The sequence below is a fragment of the Eurosta solidaginis genome, chromosome 4 (assembly GCF_040869045.1).
Source record: "Eurosta solidaginis isolate ZX-2024a chromosome 4, ASM4086904v1, whole genome shotgun sequence".
NCBI lineage: Eukaryota > Metazoa > Arthropoda > Insecta > Diptera > Tephritidae > Eurosta > Eurosta solidaginis.
The window spans coordinates 144,557,290-144,578,233 of NC_090322.1; the positions used below are offsets into that span (position 1 = coordinate 144,557,290).

General features: G+C 40.2%; 1 protein-coding gene across 4 annotated transcripts in view; it reads right to left on the reverse strand.

Moving 5' to 3' along the window:
- Nucleotides 1–20,944, reverse strand: part of Tpst (tyrosylprotein sulfotransferase) — a 67,436-nt gene that overhangs the window by 10,954 nt on the left and 35,538 nt on the right. For 2 of the 4 annotated variants that reach the window (XR_010952950.1, XM_067783242.1), the window contains exons 3-6: nucleotides 14,615–14,855; nucleotides 14,214–14,393; nucleotides 11,453–11,589; nucleotides 8,851–9,049 (exon numbers count right to left, since the gene is read on the reverse strand). Coding sequence is in view for 3 of the 4 variants with exons in the window: in XM_067783242.1 (XP_067639343.1) it covers nucleotides 8,851–9,049; nucleotides 11,453–11,589; nucleotides 14,214–14,393; nucleotides 14,615–14,855 (757 nt within the window). In the remaining variant the exon portion in view is untranslated. Of the gene's footprint in view, nucleotides 1–8,642; nucleotides 8,709–8,850; nucleotides 9,050–11,452; nucleotides 11,590–14,213; nucleotides 14,394–14,614; nucleotides 14,856–20,944 lie in introns of all 4 variants that reach the window. The other 2 variants (XM_067783243.1, XM_067783244.1) reach the window with 2 other exon arrangements.

The window sequence follows — 20,944 nt, forward strand, 5'->3', positions numbered from 1 at the left end:
GTGTAAAATGTTCGACGAATAGGAAGATGTTAAAGCAGCAGATAACGGAATAAGCACCTTATATAAACAGAAAAGCGATTCTAAAAAAAAAATTTTATCCGCTTAAGCATCCCAATATGAAGCAGAGTCGAAAGCATAGAAAAGTGATTAGTTTTCGTTATAATTTCTCAATTTTTAGTTTGGTGCTAAAAAGTATAGGCTCAAGTTGATACCTTGGATTTCCATAGAACTTAAATACTACACTAAGTCTTTTAATCTTAAACAAATAAGAAATTTGGTACACTTGCTTGCCTTTACCCAATCGAACGATGACCACGCCCACTTTTTCGATATGGAAAACATTGAAAAATGCGATATTTCACTGCTGACTGATAACACTGGTCGACACAGGTTCTAATCAGTGTAGCCAGAACTTTTTCAGAAAAAAGGTTAGATAGACAAAAATAAAAAACTAAAAAAAGACTAAATAAAAAATTTTAAGGCTAAGAAAAAAGCTAAAAGTTTAAAGCAACGCTCTATACGTTTTATTAATATTTTCATAAAAGACATAATAGAATAAAAATTTTTTTATAAATTTTTACTCAAATTTCATAAAAAATAAAAAAAAAATAGTTAGCAGATTATATCTGTATTTTAATTTAAAAGGGATACATGACAAATAAAACTCCACTATAGTCTATAATTTTTTTTAATATGTTTGAGGTAAATGGTATTTTATTTGCAAAATAAGAACGCCGATAAAACTATTTTTAATAACGAAATCTACTTTTTGTGGTTTTAAAGAGCATTCCACACACTCTGAGAACCTCTTTTGCTAGTTTTCGGTATGTCTTTTACAATGACTCCAAACGATATCTGGCAAATGAATTTTTTGAGGGAATATTTTCATGACACTTTTTGAGCTGGTCGAACCACTGCCGACGAGTGACCCTCGGTTAAATAAAGTTTTTAAATAGATTATTATCAATATGAATAACGGAATTTGAAGTCGGATGGATAAGTCCAAGCAATTTTATATGTGCAATAAAACTTATTAATAAGGTTATACTATGATACATCAATCCTTATTAAACCCCGTTATTATAACAGCTTATGTAAGCCGTATATAAAAGATTCTAATACAGCAAGTAGTTTCTTTTAATAAGGCCTTATGTAAGTAAGCCTTATTTTTGTTTGTCCATAAGCCTTATAATAAAGTAGTTATATTCTACCTTGTTGCTTATAATAATTCCTTACGTAAGTTTTACTTTATATAGCTACTAGAAGACCCGGCAGACGTTGTCCTGCCTAAATTTGGCTCATCTGCATACATTTTAATAAGATTTTTCCGTCTGAATCTGCCCTCCCCCCTCTTCACTTTTTCCTAATCCTTTTATTCACCCCTCTTTCCATCTTTTTCGCTTCATCTATCTCCATCTTCATCTCATTCTATTCTTTCTCAATCTCCTTCTCTCTTTTCTCTTCTCTCAATTCCTTCTCATTCTTCTGCATCCCTTATTGCCTGTCTCAGAGGGTGGTATGTATTTTATTCCAGTCCCAGTCCCAGTCCCACTCCGAGTCTCAGTCCCAGTCCTAGTCTTAATTCCAGTCCCAGTCCGCCTCTGGATAATATATTACTCTGTACTAAAGCACTCATCAACAGCTTTCATTTGTTATCCATATTCTATAAACACATTCTAGGGGTACTCGGGTCCACGTTTCGGCCTATATCTCGAGACCCTGTACGTCTAACGCAACCAAACCTAACCTAACAGTAACCACCGCGTGAGGTTTACGCAACTTGTGTCAAAGTTTGAACAAAATCGACCAACGGGTCTCTTCAAACACCGGCGACCAACTAACACACATTTTAGCCTTTATTTTTATATATATAGATTTTTATTTTTCACACTTCACTATAATATTAAAACGAAATGCAGATTTTCGTTGCTTTTGAAATTCGGCTTAAAAATTGCACATGGAACAACTAAAGACTCTCCTGAATTAACATAGTCATAGTACCTCTAAATCGCGGGCCCCCTCAGAAATCCTCCCCCCCCCCCCCCCACCCTCTCGGCGGGCCTGGTGATGTGCTATACTTGATATCATTAGCCATAATATTTTTTTTTGATAAGCACGTTGTTTAATTAGACACCAACCAATTACACGGAAGTATATCCGCACCCCTGAAAATATGAGTGCCGGTGCGTATACGTAACATTTTGTTATTACGTATAAACAAATAAAAAAATTTGCAATAAAATAATATTGCGACTATAAACTGAGATATAAGCTATCCTATATTTCAAGATAGATCAAACTACACACGGGGTTCAAAACAAATTCAAAATCGGTTTAGTAGTTTAGGAGTCCATTGGCCCCAAACATAGTGACACGTGATTTTTATATATTAAGAAGATTAAGAAGATAAGCTTTACACACATATGTATATGTAATAATCCTATATTGCTAATAGAAAATGCTCGTAATGAGTTTTGAATTCGAAATGAAAACAAGACATCCTAAAAAATGTTTGCGATTGTAGCAGCATAAGTGTCACAAGAAAAAATTTAAATTTAGGTATGTACAATCGATTATTGAATACAAAAACAAAAAGTAAAGGTGTCTAATTTCGGCTATAACCGAACATTTTATACTCAGCATGGGCTTCATTTGTACATTGCATTTCAGATAAATTACTTTTCTACATAACACGTGGCACCGCCCGTTTAAAAAAAAAATCCCAAATTCCTCCTACAATAAAACTTGATAAGTGAAATATCATTGATTCAAAACTATTTTTTTGCTAAGTTATAGCTTATTATTCTAGTCTACGACCCTTTTAAATTTGGTTTATATATAAGTTGCCGTGGTACTATCCACTGAAGTGTGATTTCTGCGGTTTATTGCTGTTATGTTTACCACACAGAAATAAAATTATCCGTCCGCACCGGCTACATTAAGAAATAGTTTTAAAAGCCGTACAAGCTGTAAATCAAAAGACGTTGAAGATATCATGTTGAATTTTGGCATGGAGGTTGCTTGCTTTTATGTACACACTTCGTGAAAATTGGAGCAAACGGGTGGCGACCATGCCCTTTTACAAAAAAATCGATATTGTAATTTCGAAAAACGGAGAAATCATAACCAAAGACCGGTAAAGTGATTAAGCTTGATATGCCGGTTGACTTTATGACAAAAAATGCAAATTTGGTAAAGTTTTGAAAAATGGGCGAAAATGAGCTCCTATTCCATTTTTCGTCGTGCTCTTTTATTTTACCAAATACAAATTGGCGTGACGAGACCTACATGATTTACGCCGACTCCGAACGGCATCTGCAAGGCAGATGAGTTTTCACTGATAAACTTTTTACGGCAGAAATACACTCGAAGTGTTTGCAAAATCACTAACAAAGGGGCGACCCCGATTGCAAACATTTTAAGAATGTAAGTTTTCAAGTTTTGCATCCGTAAATCAGAAATTGGGGTTTAATGTGGTAGTTGATTCGCTTCCTAACACAAAATATTGAAATTTAGTAAAAAAAAATTTAAATGAGCGTGGCACCGCCTTTATTAAGTAGAAAAAAAGTGTATAGTTTAAGTACTGGACCAGGCCCCAATGGTCAAAAATCATATTTAGCATGCGACGGCGTACATTCGTGGCTTCTTATCTAAATTATGAAGTACTTAGGACACTATTTTTTAGGGAAAGTGTAATATATGGCGCAATTTTTTTTTTTGGAAAGCGGATTTTTGAAATTTGGATAGAGGAAACAAGAGAAAGGGATAACACTTACCCTCGCTGTCCCTTTCTCTTGCACAGAGAAATAGATAGGGTGCGAAACATAGAGGTAAAGATGGTGAGCGAGAGGAAGCCAGAGAAACAGACGGTAAGGGATAAAGAGACGCTGAAAGAGAGGAAGGGAGAGAGAGTGAGTGGGAGTGGAGGAGAAAGAAAAGGAAGAGAAAAAGAGAAAGATGGATGAGAGAGAGAGAGCGGGCGAAGGGTGAGTGAGAGATGCAAACCTCTAATAAGTTATGCGGATAAACCAAAGTTAGAGTAGAACAACGTCAGCTGGGTCTGCTAGTGTATGTATATATAAAAAAATATGTATACAGTTTAAATGAAAGGGACACACACCGCGCCTACATTTTTAGTTTAATATTTTTTAATCAAAATAGAAACAAGTTTTTCAGTGCGGGTTTTCAGTTAAGGTTGACTATAGTTTAACCTTGAAACTTTGTTCGATAACATAAAACTGTGCTGCCATCTTAGCTTATGCGGCCGAAGGGGCAGGATTTAATTTTACTTTAGTTGAAGTTTTAACTCACGCGGAAAAGCCGGGCTTAGATAAAAACAAAAATATACTAGAATGGCTTCAATTTCGAACTTCGAAACCAATATATTTAGGATGCTTTCTTCGAAAATCGAGGAAATTACTTCTGTGGTTTAGTCCAATACGCAGCCAAGTGTTGTACAGTGTTATTATCAAAGTTCCCTAGTATTTTTTGCTGCTCTGCTGCTTTAGTAGCATTACCCGTCCCTGCATAGGCATAAGGCACAGTTAATATTTCCTTTGGAAGTTGGTCGGTCACCGTGATGTGATGGTGGCGTGCTCCGCCTACCACACTGATGGCTCTGGGTTCACGCCACGGGAAAAGCAAAAATGAAAACCATTTGCTTTGCAGATACCTTTCGGAGTCGACATAAAACAAGTAGGTCCCGTCCCGCTAATTTCTAGGAACAATTAAAAGAGAGCATGACACAAATTGGAAGAGAAGCTCGAACAGAAGCTGTACAGAAGGTGTAACAACCAGTTGGGAGGAAAATAAAAAAAATAGCTTGAGATTTGAGAGAATATTTTTTTATAAAGAAATTGAGAGAAATATTTTTTATAATGAAAATCAATTTAATTCGTCGAAAATCGTGTTAACAATCATGACGTTATTCTCCATTTTGCCCTTTCACCTTTTATAATCAGATTCACCTACACATGTCAGTGACAAAATTTCTTTTATCAGTTTAAAGCTGATTTATTACAATGAACAGTACTTACATAACTTACATTAAGTGATGTGTGAGAAGAGTGTGAGTGTGTGTGTGTGAGCTACATAATGCGTGCATTTGTATTTGTGTATGCGGCATGATAATATTATAGCAATGTCAATATAAAAGCCTCAAGGATTTGTATAAATAGATAGACGATAAAAGCAATGGTAAAATACAAACATACAGACAGACATACATGCACATGTAAAAAATTAACAAATACAATATATGTATTTATGTTGATATGCAGATACTCATATGTGCCAGCAGATATTCTAGCTATCTATGTTATATTTGGTGATAAAGTTATTTATTTCATTGTGTAGATGTAATTTATTGAGACAAAGGATATTCGAATTTATTGAATTGGAATTCAACCAAATAGATATGCATACCTGCGAGTAAAAAAGTAGCAGCAAACATAAAATTTTACACACAATGTATGAAGAAATTATAAAACAACATATTTAGGAGACGTCAAACTAGAAACTTGTTAGACTTAAATGAGTTAGACTACAAAAATGCAAAAAAAATAAACATTTTTTAGTTGATTTTTTAAGCATTTTTCGAACAAAGGATTTTGCAATGCCGTTTTACCTGCATTATAAGTATTTTCTACATGCACCCCACTGTAACCAATACACTGTCCCTATTACATACGCCACCACTGTAACAGCTGTCCGCACGCGAATGACTGGCACTGACAAATGTAAGTAATAATGGGCAAACATTTCATTCGCGCACCGATCGTCTAGCTAAAACGGCATTTAGTTCTGAACCTTTTCATATCCACTTCGACTTAAGTACAAATAATTTGCATTTCATGATTATCGAAAGCTCACCTTCAGCAAGGTAAGATCCGCACCCCATGCGTGTGAGTGGATACCATTACCTTGTCTGGTACTTTCGATCCTGTGCGAAGTGGGCGACCTTGGTCGATTCGTTTTTGTGTGTCCAGGGAGTAGTGAGTGAGGAGATTTAATTTCCACACCACAGCTTCCCTCCGACACTGGTGAGTTATCTCCCCATCTACGGGAAGATACCACCGAATAAATTGGGTTCAGTAACTAATTCCCGGTTCACCGGAAGTCACCACGGTATTAATTAGTGACGTGTATCGGTTTCACCAACCTTTGGTTGCTCGGAAATCGATCCACCATCCGGGTCACCATCGTCCACGAGTTTGTCAACCAGTGACTTGTACAGATTTCACCAACCTTCGGTTGCTTGGAAGTCGATCCAACTGCCGTGTCCGCCGACTCACCGGGATCCACCAGTTTGTCAACCAGTGAGTTGTACCGATTTCACCAACCTTCGGTTGCTTGGAAGTCGATCCAACGATCACCTGCCGTGTCCGCCGATTCACCGGAATCCACCGGCCGTATTCACCGACCCGCCGTAATCCACCAACTTGTCAACCAGGGATTTGTATCGGTTTCACCAACCTTTGGTTGCTTGGAAATCGATCCAACGATCCACCTGCCGTGTCCACCGACTCACCGGAATACACCAGCCGTATTCGCCGACCCGCCGTAATCCACCAACTTGTCAACCCGGGACTTGTATCGGTTTCACCAACCTTCGGTTGCTTGTAAATCGATCCAACGATCCACCTGCCGTATTCACCGATCCGACGGAATCCACCGACTCACCAACCTTCGGTTACAGTCCACCTTCCATCCCTCGGCCAGGTCTACCACTCTGCAACGGTGTGTGTGTTTTTTACCAAAATACCAACAACAAATCGAAGTGTGTTCATTTCAAAAGGAAATAGGTGTCCTTTTTCGATTCTGGATTGGCTGAGTGCTACCCCAGCCTTCGACGAAACCCACCTTACAATTTTTGAAACTACAGGAAGTAACAAAAAAAAATATAACATGAATTTCATATTTCGAGACATGTTTGTAACAGTTCAATCATCGCAAGAGTGGGGGTTCGAATTCCACTCGCGGAAGAAGTGGCTTTGAAGATATTTGCAACGTATGATCGAAGCAGCTGTCGACGCGTTCGTCCTAACGTCAAGTTGTTTCCATTTTTCCCTAATTAGACCGATTTAGCTAGTTCTTTCTTTGATTCTTACCGTGAGAAAAATTATAAAAATTGCTTGATATCCGGCAAGTTGACCAGAGACCGTCTATTCACGGCTCGGTTTGCCTGATATTTGGTATACAGGTGGACCTGTGCCCAGATTAGAGTTTACGACACTTTTTTTTGTCGGGAAATGGACCAGGGACCAACTGGGGTTGGGACTGGGACTGGAACTTGGACTTGAACTGGAACTGGGAATAAGGGATGGAGAAGAATAAGAAGAACTAGGACGAAGAGGAAAGGAGAAAGGGACTAAGAAATAGATAGATGAGGATTTGCCTGGATAAGTATTTACGACAATTTTTTTGCCGGGAAACAGACCAGGGACCGACTGGGACTGTTACTGGGACTGGGGCTGGGACTGGGACACGGGCTGGGATTGGGATTGGAACTTGGACTTGGGCTGGGACTGGGAATAAGGGATGAAGAAGAATAAGAAGAACTAGAGAGAAGAGAAAAAAGGAAAGGAGAAAGGGACTGAGAAAGAAAATGAGATAGACGAAGATAGAGAGATATGGATAGGTGGAGCAGAAAAGAAGTGGAGAAAAGACGGATAGGGAGAGAAATAACAGTTTTTATAAATCAAAACAATTGTTAGATTTATTGAGCTAAAAGGCTTCAAGATGAATAAAACTAATTTTTTTGTTTATATTCATTTATAATTTATTTGGTCGATATTTCAACTTCAATCTGAAGTCATCATCAGGAACATATGGATATGTATGATCGACTTTCCAAATAAATTATAAATGAATATAAACAAAAAAATAAGTTTTATTCATCTTGAAGCCTTTTAGCTCAATAAATCAAACAATTTACAATATTCAAGGCTATTAACTTGTATTAAAAATGAGTCAAAACAATTTAAACAAAAACAACAATTTTTGCTGTTTTTTGTTATCTACTAGAATTAAATAGAATACAAAACTTCACAAAAGCGGGAAATTTTCAATTTTTCGAATTTTCGAAAACGTTTTTGAAACTGGTTTACATATGTAGTCTTCGTTATAGAATAACAATTTTTTTTTTTTTTTTGATTAACGAAAATAGAAGAAAAGAAAATAACTGATAAGATGTGATTACAATTTGCGCTGTTTTTTTTTTCCAAAGAGAATTGGACTACACAAGTGATAAATAAATAGTGCGAAAGAGAAGACGAAGATAGAAGAAAATAACTGACAAAATGTGATTACAACTGCGCATAACGTCTAAAAGTCACTAAATTTTACGAATGTAGTAGATGAACAGGCAATTAAATTAAAGATCATAACAATTTTAGCTGCTATTTGTTTCCTCGCCGGTGTACATACGCATATTAATATCGAGAGCAAATATAATTAGCAAAATGTATGTTTTTGTTCAGACCACACATACATACATATTTATTTAGATGCATAAATACATATTTAAACAGTAATCAGCAATAAATTGGAAAAACAAACTGAACGAAAAGTAAAGAAAAAAAATGTTTACAAAATAAACACAATCAAACTCAACTGGAACAAATCGAACTTCAAAAACGAACCTTTTTTCTGGTTTCAAATTATGAGAGAGAATAATTATGTGGTTCAATATGCGTGTATAATGAGTGCTATAAAAAAAGATGAACATTTTTTAAATAAAATCAATACTAAATGATTTTCAATTTTAACTCATTTTAATCAAACACAAACAAGAACTAAACACACACAAATTAACTAGCTTCATTAACAGAATGACTGCAGCGCACATACCTTAAATGTATTATCCTGTACCCAAGCATCTGGCTTACCATAATCAGGTGGATTCGCATAGGGATCATAACCAAGAATTGATAACATCGGCGCTATGTCAGCCATATCGCGTACCACATTATCCGGTATATTACCTACCCATTTTGAGAGCGCTTCAAGATTGACGGGCTTGATAACTTGATCTGAGGAACGTTCAACTCTGGAATAAGAAAGACAACAGAACATTTATGTTCTTTCCTTGAGTTTACAGAAATTGATGAAAGATAGTAATAGATCCGACCACATCACAGCGATTTTGGAATTCCAGGTTCAGAACATACGATATTCTTCAAGGGAGGAATGGGAAGAATGGCAGGGAGATTACAATCTACACCGACGGCTCGAAAATGGAAAAGGAAACTGGAGCTGGGATTTACTCAACACATCTACAGTTACGCCAATCATTTTGACTTCCTGACGCATGCAGTGTATTCCAGGCCGAGGTCTATGCCATAGACAGACCAGTAAAGCTGCTTCAAGATAGTATGGTCTCCGACACCGACGTAACAATCTTTGTTGACAGCCAAGCCACCTTAACTGCATTAGAGTCCAACATGATAAAATGGGATATCGTACGGAAGTCATCTCAATGTCTCCCTTTGCTGGGTCCCTGGGTAAAGCGGTATTGACGGGAATGAACTCGGAGATTAGATGGCTAGGAAAGGTTCCGATTTGGACAAAAGTGAGGTGGGCAGCCCCGTCCGATCACCGCTGAGTTATCTCCTGGGGAGAATCGAGGAATATGATAACAGGGCAATGGACTTCCTATGGACCAAAAGTGTTGACTGCGAAGTCTCAAGATCCTTATGGCCATGCTTGGATAGGAAAGGCACTAACTTCCTTCTCAAACTGAACAAATCCGCGGTGAGGGTACTTACGGGTGTGATGTTGTTGTTGTTGTTGTTGTAGCAGTGCTTCGCCCCACCTAATAGCTGCTACCGATCACAAATTGTCAGCAATATCCTCTAACGGGAGTCCAAGGAAACTTGCTGTTTCAACAGAGGTGGACCATAATGAAAGGGGTGTTAGAGGCGTTGGTTCCACATTACAATTAAAGAGATGGTTGGTGTCATGTGAGGACACATTGCAAGCGGGGCATACATTTTGTATGTCGGGGTTGATTCTGGATAGGTAAGAGTTTAACCTTTTACAGTATCCAGAACGAAGTTGAGCTAGAGTGACTCGCGTTTCCCTGGGGAGTATGCGTTCCTCTTCCGCAAGTTTTGCGTACTGTTCCTTGAGTACTGGATTCACCGGGCAATTCCTGGCATAAAGGTCCGACGCCTGTTTGTGGTGTTCACCAAGGGCCTGCTTGTGTTTTTTTTTGCTTCATACGGCTGAGTTCTCAGGTGCCGTATTTCCTCAAAATGCTTACGGAGATGACTCCTTAAGCCCCTAGGCGGTGTTGGCTCATCAATAAGATGTATGTTGGGATGCCCAGGTTTCTGGGTATTCAACAGGAACTGTTTGGTTACCATCTCATTTCTCTCCCTGATGGGGAGTATTCTCGCCTCATTATGTAGATGGTGTTCTGGGGACATAAGAAGACAGCCCGTGGCGATTCTGAGAGCAGTATTTTGGCAGGCCTGTAGCTTCTTCCAGTAGGTAATTTTTAGGCTTGGCGACCATATAGGGGACGCGTAGCACGCAATCGGCTGGCCAATTGCTTTGTATGTGGTACTGAGCGTTTTTTTGTCTTTTCCCCAAGTACTGCCAGCAAGGGATTTGAGAATTTTATTACGGCTCTGGATTTTCGGAACAATTGCGGCTGCGTGCTCACCAAAATGTAGATCCTGATCAAACGTCACACCCAAGATTTTGGGGTGTAGGACAGTCGGTAGCGTAGTGCCATCGACGTGGATGTTCAGAATGGTCGACATTTGGGATGTCCATGCTGTAAATAAGGTCGCGGAGGATTTAGTCGGTGATAATGACAGGTTTCGCGAGGTGAAAAAACTGGAGAGATCAGGGAGGTAGCCGTTTATTCTGTTGCAAAGTTCATCGATCTGTAGGCCTGGGCCTGTGGCCATTATTGTGTAGTCATCGGCGTAGGAAACGAACGGGTGTGATCACAGGTCATTGTGCTATCGCACCAATGCATACCAACAAGCTCCCTCTGCAGAAGCTGTCAGGATGAGGAGGAAGAGGAGTCGATCTACCACTTTCTCTGCCGATGTCAGGGGCTTCAAAGAAAAATGTTTAGATTTCTGGGTTCATGGTTCTTCGACAGCCTGGTAGAGATTGGGAAGGTGGACGTCTAATCAGGGAAAGCAAGTGGTTCGTTGAGGACCACTAGGAGGTAATGAGGTTAAACGAATGTACCGCCACCCTGCACTTACTGAGTGCACTGACAATGGACAAAAATGTGTCCGAGTGGAAGTGTGGGTAATACCCACGCATGCCCTCTTAACCTAACCTAACCTAGCAATAGATGGTAAATTTGTTAAATTTAATGAATGAATATTAATGTGAAATAGGTTAGAATAATATTTATATGACAGTCTAATGTTTTACGGGTCAGTTAGTTTGTTAATGAAAATTGGAAAACAATATTTAGACTTACTTTGATAACGGTACACCATTCGGTTTATTTATAAATTCTTCATGATGTAGTACGGCATCATTCCAAGGTACATCTAAAAATTGTAATATTTTTCTCATCCATTCCTCAGGATGCAGAACTAATTGTTCATAATAAACCTGTAAAAGAAAACAAAGGAATAAATTGCTGATTATGCACACACATTATAATTGAATAAAAACTATTTAACTAAATAAATGAAATATAACTAACATCGCCAACGCGACTAAACCTCCTAAGTCTACGTTACACTAAAAGCGACTTCTTGAAGCTGATGGAAAGCGCGTAGATGGAGCTTTAATTTTTAAAATAAAAATAAATGTAAGGCGCGATAACCTCCGAAGAGATCTAAGGCCGAGCTTCTCTTCCAATTTGCGTCGTGCTCCTCTTGATTTTCCCTACAAATTGGCCGGACGGGACCTACATGTTTTTATGCCGACTCCGAACGACATCTGCAAGGCAGATGAGTTTTCACTGAGAGCTTTTCATGGCAGAAATACACCCGGAGCGCTTGCCAAACACTGCCGAGGGGCGACCCCGCTTAGAAAAATTTTCTTTTAATTGAAAAATCTTATTTCTAAAATTTTGATGTTGCTTTGCCCGGGAGTTGAACCCAGGGCATACGGTGTGATAGGCGGAGCACGCTACCATCACACCACGGTGGCCGCTTTAATTTTTATCAACTTTAAAAAAGGAAAGTCGGACGTTTATAAAGCATACACAGTTTCTACTCCACTGATCCCAACTAATGTTCTCCGAGGGGAACGTGCTCTCCGCAAGGTCATTGAATCCTCGTCGGCTCGCTTTATTTCCGCTGAAAGAAATCCGGAAATCCTTTCCAATGGAGCTATGGGCGCAACTTAAACGAGAGAGTGTGACCTTGGGAAATGGGAGGAGCATCTAAAAAACTGTAACCTCGCTGCCGGTGTAGGTGAACTATGGGCAAGCGTTAAGTCCCTCTGAAACCCGACTAAGCACAATGAACAAATGTTCAATTTCAAGTGCTATGGGATGGAAAGAAACGCACGCTTAACGCCATGAGCACACACCTAAACTGCAGGTTGAATCAAGAACCCCTCCACATAACAGTACGCGTAGCGCTAGACTTATCAAAAGCTTTTGACACAGTAAATCACGCAACGTTACCACTGTTTCAGAAGGGGGACTGCAAATTATCTGTGTGGTAGGCAAGCATCGGACTAGTTCAGAAATGTAACACCTCCTGTTGTTGTTGTAGCGATAAGGTTGCTCCCCGAAGGCTTTAGGGAGTGTTATCGATGTGATGGTCCTTTTCCGGATACAGATCCGGTACGCTCCTGTCGCAGGGTGGTTTCCTATCCCCACTTTTGTTTAACTCTTACATATAGAAGCTCCCTTCCCCACCGGAAGAAGTTACCATTGTGTCTTACGCTCATAACTGCACGATAATAGCAGGAAAGCCTGGCGCATTCATTGATGACATCGAGGGGGTTTAACAATGTCTTACCTGGGGCCACCGAAAGGGCTCTGGTTGGTTTAGGAGTCGAGGTGGTTCTGGTTGAAATCATTTACAAACTTCAGTGCAGCGGAACTGTCAAAGCGGAGAGGGGAGAGGCCATGATCGTGAGGGAGGTGTACTGGGTACGACACAGGGGCTGTTCTATCTCCCCTGCTCTGAGTTGCCTACGCTATCCTAGTCACGGGTAAACTTCTGGGCGCCCTGCGCGATGGTTTGCAATGCTACCTGGACACTTTGGCTAGGTGGGCTGAATAATGTAGACTGGCTGTAGTTACCCCGGGAAAAGCGGAACTAGGCCTTTTTACAAGGAGATAAAAGATGCCCGGTTTTAGACTTCTCTCGATTGTGGGAAAACAGTTAGTACTTTCTTGCTTTGGACAAGAAACTGTCCTGCAGACCCAATGTGGAAGATATGGTCAAGAAGACAACGGTTGCCTTGTACTGCTACAGGGGTGCTATCGGCAGTAGATGAGAGCTCTGGCCAATAGTAGTACATTGGCTTTATGAGATAGTGTCGAAAAGATTCTGCTGTATTGGGTGCTGGTATGGTGGAATGCACTGGAAACGGCGAGCATCACCAAAATATTGATGTCAGTAGAACGGCCGGAGCTGGTTGGTATCATCCGAGCAGGATGGCAGGAGGTCTGTCGAAATGATTGGCTCCTTTATCAATGGTATTTGGGGTTTTGAAAGGACACCCTACAATGGAAGTTCATGCGCTACGTCTCAATATACTAGAAACCCCATCCTGCGGCTACTGTATAGAAGATGATGAGGTGGAATCACCGAGTCACTTTGTGCTTGATTTCCAAGCTTTTGCCAGAATTAGGCGAAAGTATTTCCCTCGCGACTAACTTACATATACGGAGGTTTCATCCAAGGTTGAGATCGCTCTTATTCGAAACGATACCCAACTTTATGCTGTCCAAGTGACCTCCCTACCAGGGCGGCTACCACATTACCTTACCTAACCTATTCATAGTATAAACAAATATTAGGCTTTATTTTTGTTTCACAGCAATAACAATATTTGTCAACAAATACGCTGCAAGGTGCAATCAATCAATGACTATCACTGAATCAACATTCCAGTCTTGTCGTTTGTATGTCCGTATTAGAGTCACTTCAGAGCTTCCCGCCCACACTATTCTATGGTTTTTATAACCACTTACGTCGTATATTTTTTCTTATTCGCATACACGCGCCCTCATAAACTCGGCGAAATTTAAGTATTTATGAACTTACCATCATACAACGCTCCTTGCCAATCTCCTTGCACTGATTGTGCATCACTTCAATGGCCGCATTCCACTTTCGCATGCACTGTCGATAGCTGGTCAAATCGAAGCCGGTTATCGTCACATGGCGCGAAATGATTGAATGCACTGTGGCGCGCCCATCTCGTACCATAAACAAGAACTTCGCCTGCAAAAAAAGGTTGAAGAGAAGACAAAAAAGAAACTATAAATATAACTTGTGTACATGTATGTGTATGTGCATGTAGTAGCTTGGCAAAGTATCTAAACGATTGGGAAAATATAGTGTAAAGTTAGTAGCTAAGTGACGTGTCAAGTGCACAACTGACGTGTCAGATGCCAAAAACAAATATAAATTGCACAACAACAACAGCAACAATTTATAATTACATTTGGAAATAGTTCTATCACGTAGGAGCCCATCTTCAATGTCAGCGGATCCTTATTGCAAAGTCTTGGCGCTGGTTCGCCATGTTTGGCAATAATTTCCAAACAAAATTGCGCTATGGCACTATTCATCACCTCCTTGGTAATACCCGCTTCCATAAGTCGCATTGATTCCTTCTCCGATTTCATCCAGTGAGAACGTAATTGCAGTATACGTGGTATGACACGCGTCTCCTGGCCGCATCTGAAAATATAAAAAAAGTTTGCACGTTTCAAAATCGTCGAATAGGCAGCAGGCAAGTAGCAACAGTTATGTATGTTGTTGTTATATGTATGTATCTATGTGTGCATGTATGTATGTAAATACAGTGGATGTGCCAAACGTATGAAATGAGAAAGTAAATGTATGAAATTGCTATTAGTTTTATATTGAGTGCACATCCGGCGAAAAACTGAGATCAAAAGGACAAACGGATGCAAAGCGTTCATATAAATGGAGGAAAAAAGTTCAGTGAAAATATGATTCATTCTAAAAAACGATAAAATATCGTGTATGCACTAGATCTGCCCGCATTGAGGACATAAAATTCGATGTAATCAGTAAATTAATTTTATTCCCGTAAACGTTCTAAATAAGTAAAGGCATAGCCCACGTAAAAACTACTTTGAATGAGAACTCTCTTTGACAACGAAAGACGTTCTAGGAACTGTGATTTGAGGGCATGCACCTGGAATATCCGGATCTTTCAAAACGAAGCACCGATGGCCTGCTGGTCGCTACCCAAGGCGCCGGGTTCTATGTACCGGAGCGATTCGGGATGGATTTTTCCCGGCCAAGGACTGTAATTTCAATGTAACCCCATTTAATTTATTGCGTCCCTCCCACAAATTGTCATCCTCCCAGCAGATCCTTGTAGCGGGACTGCGCCATATTCTCCTGCTTCGGGAAGGTATCGAAAACAATCCAGGACCTGTACCTGATCCCGGTCCAGAGAAATGGTTTTGCTACGTTTGGCCGGAAAATAAGCTTTTTAGGACGGTCGCACCGTTGTCAGTGTGTCACGTTGTTGTTGTTGTTGTTGTAGCGATAAGGACACTCCCCAAAGGCCTTGGGGAGTGTTATCGAGTTGATGGTCCTTTGGCGGATGCAGATCCGGTACCAAGCCCGAACATCTCGGGAACGATTTGTTATGAACACATGCGACCTTCTAGGCCATACCGCCCTCCCACTCCCTAGATCCATGAGGAGTTCGGGGTCGCCAGAGCTTCGATTGTTAATGAAACAGGATTCGCCAGGGATAGGTGAGGTTGACAATTGGGTTTGGAGAAGCTATATATTACGCTGGCAACCTGAAATGGTTGCGGTACACAACCCCTTGAATCTGGTATTTTAGTCGCCTCTTAAAACAGGCATACCTACCGCGGGTATATTCCTAACCCACTAACTCGCTGGGGGTCACGTGTAAGGGATGGTTACACCGAACGGGATGTTCTGGGCTAGACCCCAAAAGCCATCGTCCTCGTAACTTTTACAAAAATTTTGTGGCAACTTGTTGTTCACGCCCAAGGACGTCCCGTAGTCTGTGCCTTAGCGCCCCCCCCTACTACCCTCTAGCCGATCCGCTGCTCAGCAAGCCACAACAAGTACCCGCTGCTGCTCGCGCTCCACGGCGCCACCAGCTGATACAGCCGCTCCTACTCTATAACTACAATCTCCGTAGGATAGTAGGTAGCAATGCCGTGCATCAGCTCCTGCCCGTCTTCTTCGCCAAGGAAACAGACTCTTAGTCCCTACCACCTTGTGCACCCCACTTCCAGCACAGAATATATATGTTTGCGACATTTGCCCAACGCAGTTCCTACGTTGGACGGTGTCACTTTCCTAGATGTTCTGGTCTCAGCGACGGCAACCACCGACGCGTTTCATCAAGTTATGCTGCCGCAAACCCAACTACAACGGGTACTCCATTGCTTACCCAAGAACGTCCAGTCCTGCTTTGCATACCAGCTCTGGCTATAACGTCCAAAGAAAAGATCGTGAGAGTATGGGGGCGGCCTTGCATTTATCACCCACCACTAAGTGAAATATAATCTATTTGATCCCGACATTGGCTGCAGGGACAGTGTCCTGGAACGTCAAGACATATTTGTCCAGTCAGGCGATGCAAGACGGCGCGACTCCGCTGCAAAAATGAACAACGAGACAGATGGAAAGCGAAACTAATGACAGATCTCAAAGCATGGTCCAGAAGAAGTTTTGGCGCGGTAAAATACTACGGTACTCAAATGCTCTTGGAACATGTAAATAAGTCAAACAATACTTGTACAGAATATAAAAAGTATAAAGATCCTACTAACGGTCACGGCTATGTAGTCGTGAACGATTCTGGACGGACTTTCTTCAAATGCTTGCGATACAGCCGACAAAAGCTGGAGCAAAGAGTCAGCCAAATAACTGTCGATGATGCCATAGCAAAAATGCTGCGCGGCCCAAAAGAGTGGCAACAAATCAGCAGCTCTATAGAAACCACCATAGGCTCTTAAAAAATGATAAGTATGGAACGCTACATTGAAGTAATACGAAAGCGTTCTCGGTGTAAGCGCCGATTTCAAAAGGGGTATGTTTTTGGTGCACGTCCACACTAGTTGCACAGCAACAGCGGTATTCACCACCCGCAAAACAAAACCGAATCCCTTAGGTGGGAGTAGCTACTTGGATGTTTTTAGAACGTAGCAACTTGTTTAAGTTTTTTTAATTGACTGATTTATGTCAATATGGGTTAGGTTGAACTGCCTGTGCAATAAAGACCTCACATGGGCTAAATATGTCCATAGTGTTTGTCGATCGATAATTTTTTTAAATTAAATCGATGGCGGCCGCCGTGGTATGGTGGTACCGTGCCCCACCTACACAACGAAGATCCTGTACTCAAGCCCCGAGTAAAGCAACATCAATAATTTAGAAACAAGTTTTTTCAATAAGAAGAAAGGTTTTCTTACTGGAGTCGCCCCTCGGTAGTGATTTGGCAAACACTCCGAGTGTAATTGTGCCATAAAAAACTTCTCAGTGAAAATTAATCTGCCTTGCAGATGCCGTTCGTAGTCGGCATAAAAAAAAATCAAAAATGGAGCACGACGAAAATTGGAAGAGAAGCACGGCCTTAAATCTCTTCGGAGATTATCACACCTTGCATTTTTTTTTTCAATTCAGCACTCCGATAACTAATTTGTCACGCCCTGATAACAAATCGATAACTTTTTTATTCCATATCTATAATCTATAAATTTTCGTTAACAAATCGATATCTCGGCTATACTAAATCGATGACGCTTTTTTCCGGTATAAAATTTATAACACTTTGATAAAAAACTTATAGCTCCTATAAAAAATGGATAAAACGCCCGCGATAACTATCTATAACAAACCGTCAACAATTCGATAGCAAATTTATAACACGACGTCCGGTTTTGGTTTTGGTTCCGGCTGCGGTTTTGACTTCCTATCTTTCCTTTCCTTTCGCTCATATTAACTCTACCACGTACATTGTTCCCATATTGCGCTGCAGTGTAGTGAGTGACTACTCAGTACGCTTACGTTCTTCATTCCCCTATACTGTGAGCAAAGATATTTACATATAAAAAAACAGATTATAATCAAAAACAACTGTAGCAAGCCTCGGAAGAAAACTCAAAACCGAATTGATCACACCACGAGGAAATTCTCCAGTGTGCCGAATATGAGCACTCCACGAGTCAAAAATATCGATTCGAACAATGGGAATGTCATATGTAGTGGTGCCCATTGCTGAGCAAATGGCATTCAAGACAGAACAAAACAGACACATGCCGATTCCTCTACTCGGCTTGAACACATTCTGAGACCTGGATATTTCAACATCGGGCCGCCAAATTCTTGCACGAACAATAATAGCGACCTGTTAACCGATGTATAGGTCAGAGGTCCGAAATTTTATTGCACAGTTTTAGTATTATTTCGTAAGCGAAAGTTTGACCGCTTCCTATTTTTGGAGACCTATAGCATGGGTATTTTTGATTTCCAGAGGAACAAATTCTTTTCATTGCTAGAAGGCAAGGGAGATGCCGAACTTCGTCGAAGTTAGAATATAAATATTTCGGTAAAAAGAAGATTAAATCGCAAGGAAACCTGCCAGGTGAAAACTTGTTAAGAATCATGCATGAACTTTTATGCAAAATATGGTGAAACGAACTTTTATTGCGGCTCACATCATGTATGAAATTGGGATCATATCGGCTGCTCATCGGAAAAAGTGAAGTACTTCCAGTTCGGACTCTTATAGGAGCCCAAAACACTCCCAATAATCAGCTGTAAAGTTCTTAATAATATTACAGCTTTAACCATGGTGTCTTTAAAGCTCCCCATAACGAACATTGGGTTAGTGCAAAAAAAGTTGCTCATACCCCTAGCAGGTTCAACAATATATTAGTAGTCTTAATTCTTGTATACTTTTCAAACTCGGTACTGTTGTTTTCTACTTGATCGTGATAGTTTTAGGCAGCAAGAGGAGTAATTCAAGGGCAATAGGAAACGAATATTTACGGTGAGTTCTTTGCGTTGTAATACGGCTTTCATTAGCATCACAAATCGCAATGCCTGTAGTTACCACTGCACAGGCAGTAACTGTAGCAACGATAACCAATGGAATGAAATGCGCAGACAAAATGCAACTGGTTTGCAAGCATTTCATTCGAAAGACAATCGGCTAACGCGAGTACGTATACCAAATTTTCATCATATTTTCACTTAACAAGAAAACGAAAACACGGTTTCAATTAAGCCGTCGTGTTTATGACATTCCTCTAATATGCAAGTGACGTGAAACAGCTGCTGACTCAGCGTCTCTAACAAATTGGTGAGTCCGTTAGGCCACCTAATAAATAGCGGTTCCACCCTTCACTGGTCAACAGGTGGCGCGACATCAGCTTTTTCTCGTAAACGATCATCCATCGTTTACCCAATCACCATTTTAACATTCTATTGTCAGTTTTGGCTCCCTCCAACGAATTCGCCATTAGCCACCCGCTCCTTCTTTTGGCTAGGTCCGCTACTCTGCTCATATTGTCATCATTCCGACCAGTTGCAAACCTCCGCCGAGGTCTGTTATAGTGCACGTATACTTACAAACTTTAATAAGCTTGCCTTTGGTGGAATCGAAACACTCAAATTCAGCGTAAATTCTTTTATTCTCAACTCACTTCATTTCCACCTTAAGTTTACCAATCGCTTTAGATTTCAAACGCTTTGAGTATTTTATAACCAAAGTAAATCCTTAATTTACCCAATAGCTTTTTACGCTTAATGATTTGCTTTTATGACACGTTTGCCATTTCTATGTTTTTATACCTTTCATGAAAATTAAATGGTATACTAAGTTTGTTACTAGTCTCAAATTGTAAGTTTCTAGAGGAAAGGAGATACACCCACAAAACAAGTATACTGAAATGAACAGGATGACGCGCTGAGTTGATTTAGCCATGTCTGTCCGTCTGTCTGTCCCTGTTTAAACACAAATTCCTTAATCCCTCAATTTTAGAAATATCTTGATACAATTTGATGAGCGGATATATTTGGGTGTCCGATTAGACATTTGTCGGAACCGGCCGTATCGGAACAGATTTTTCAGAAGAGATTTTTTGTCACATCTTTGTCAATTTATCAGACTGACGCTTCAGCTTTCACCATATGCTTTCTATAAAACATTTATTGTTGTCCGAAAAAATTGTAGAGATCGTTCGTATATATGTATAATATATGTCCCATACAACCCTTTGCTCAGATACTAAACATTTCGCAAATTTCTGCCCCATTTCAACAGCTGGAAGCCTCAAATCTTACGTATAACGCATATAATGTTGTCTCGAAAATCATAGAGATCGGTCGCACATATAGTATATATCCCATAGAACCGATTGTTCAGATAAGAAACTTTTCGCAATTTCTGCCCCATTTTAAAAGCCTCAAATCACACCAAATTATTAAACGCAATGGAATTCACAAGTTAAGTTTAAACCAGGCATCGGCAAATAGTGGCACAATTGTGCACACTCAATTCACACGTATTCTTATTCTCTTTAGTTTAGTTGTCGCTGAGCATTTGGCGCAGTAACATCGGTTGAGTTCGTCGCTCTCTATGTTGACGAATGTTATTAGCAAGGAAGCGCAAAATATTTAATGTTGACCAACCCTTTTGCGCAAACACAATGTATTTAATTGTATAAACCTTTTGCTTGCCATTGTGCGCATTAAAAATATAATAACAAACGATCCTGTCTTGTTGCTTGCTAATAAGCGAA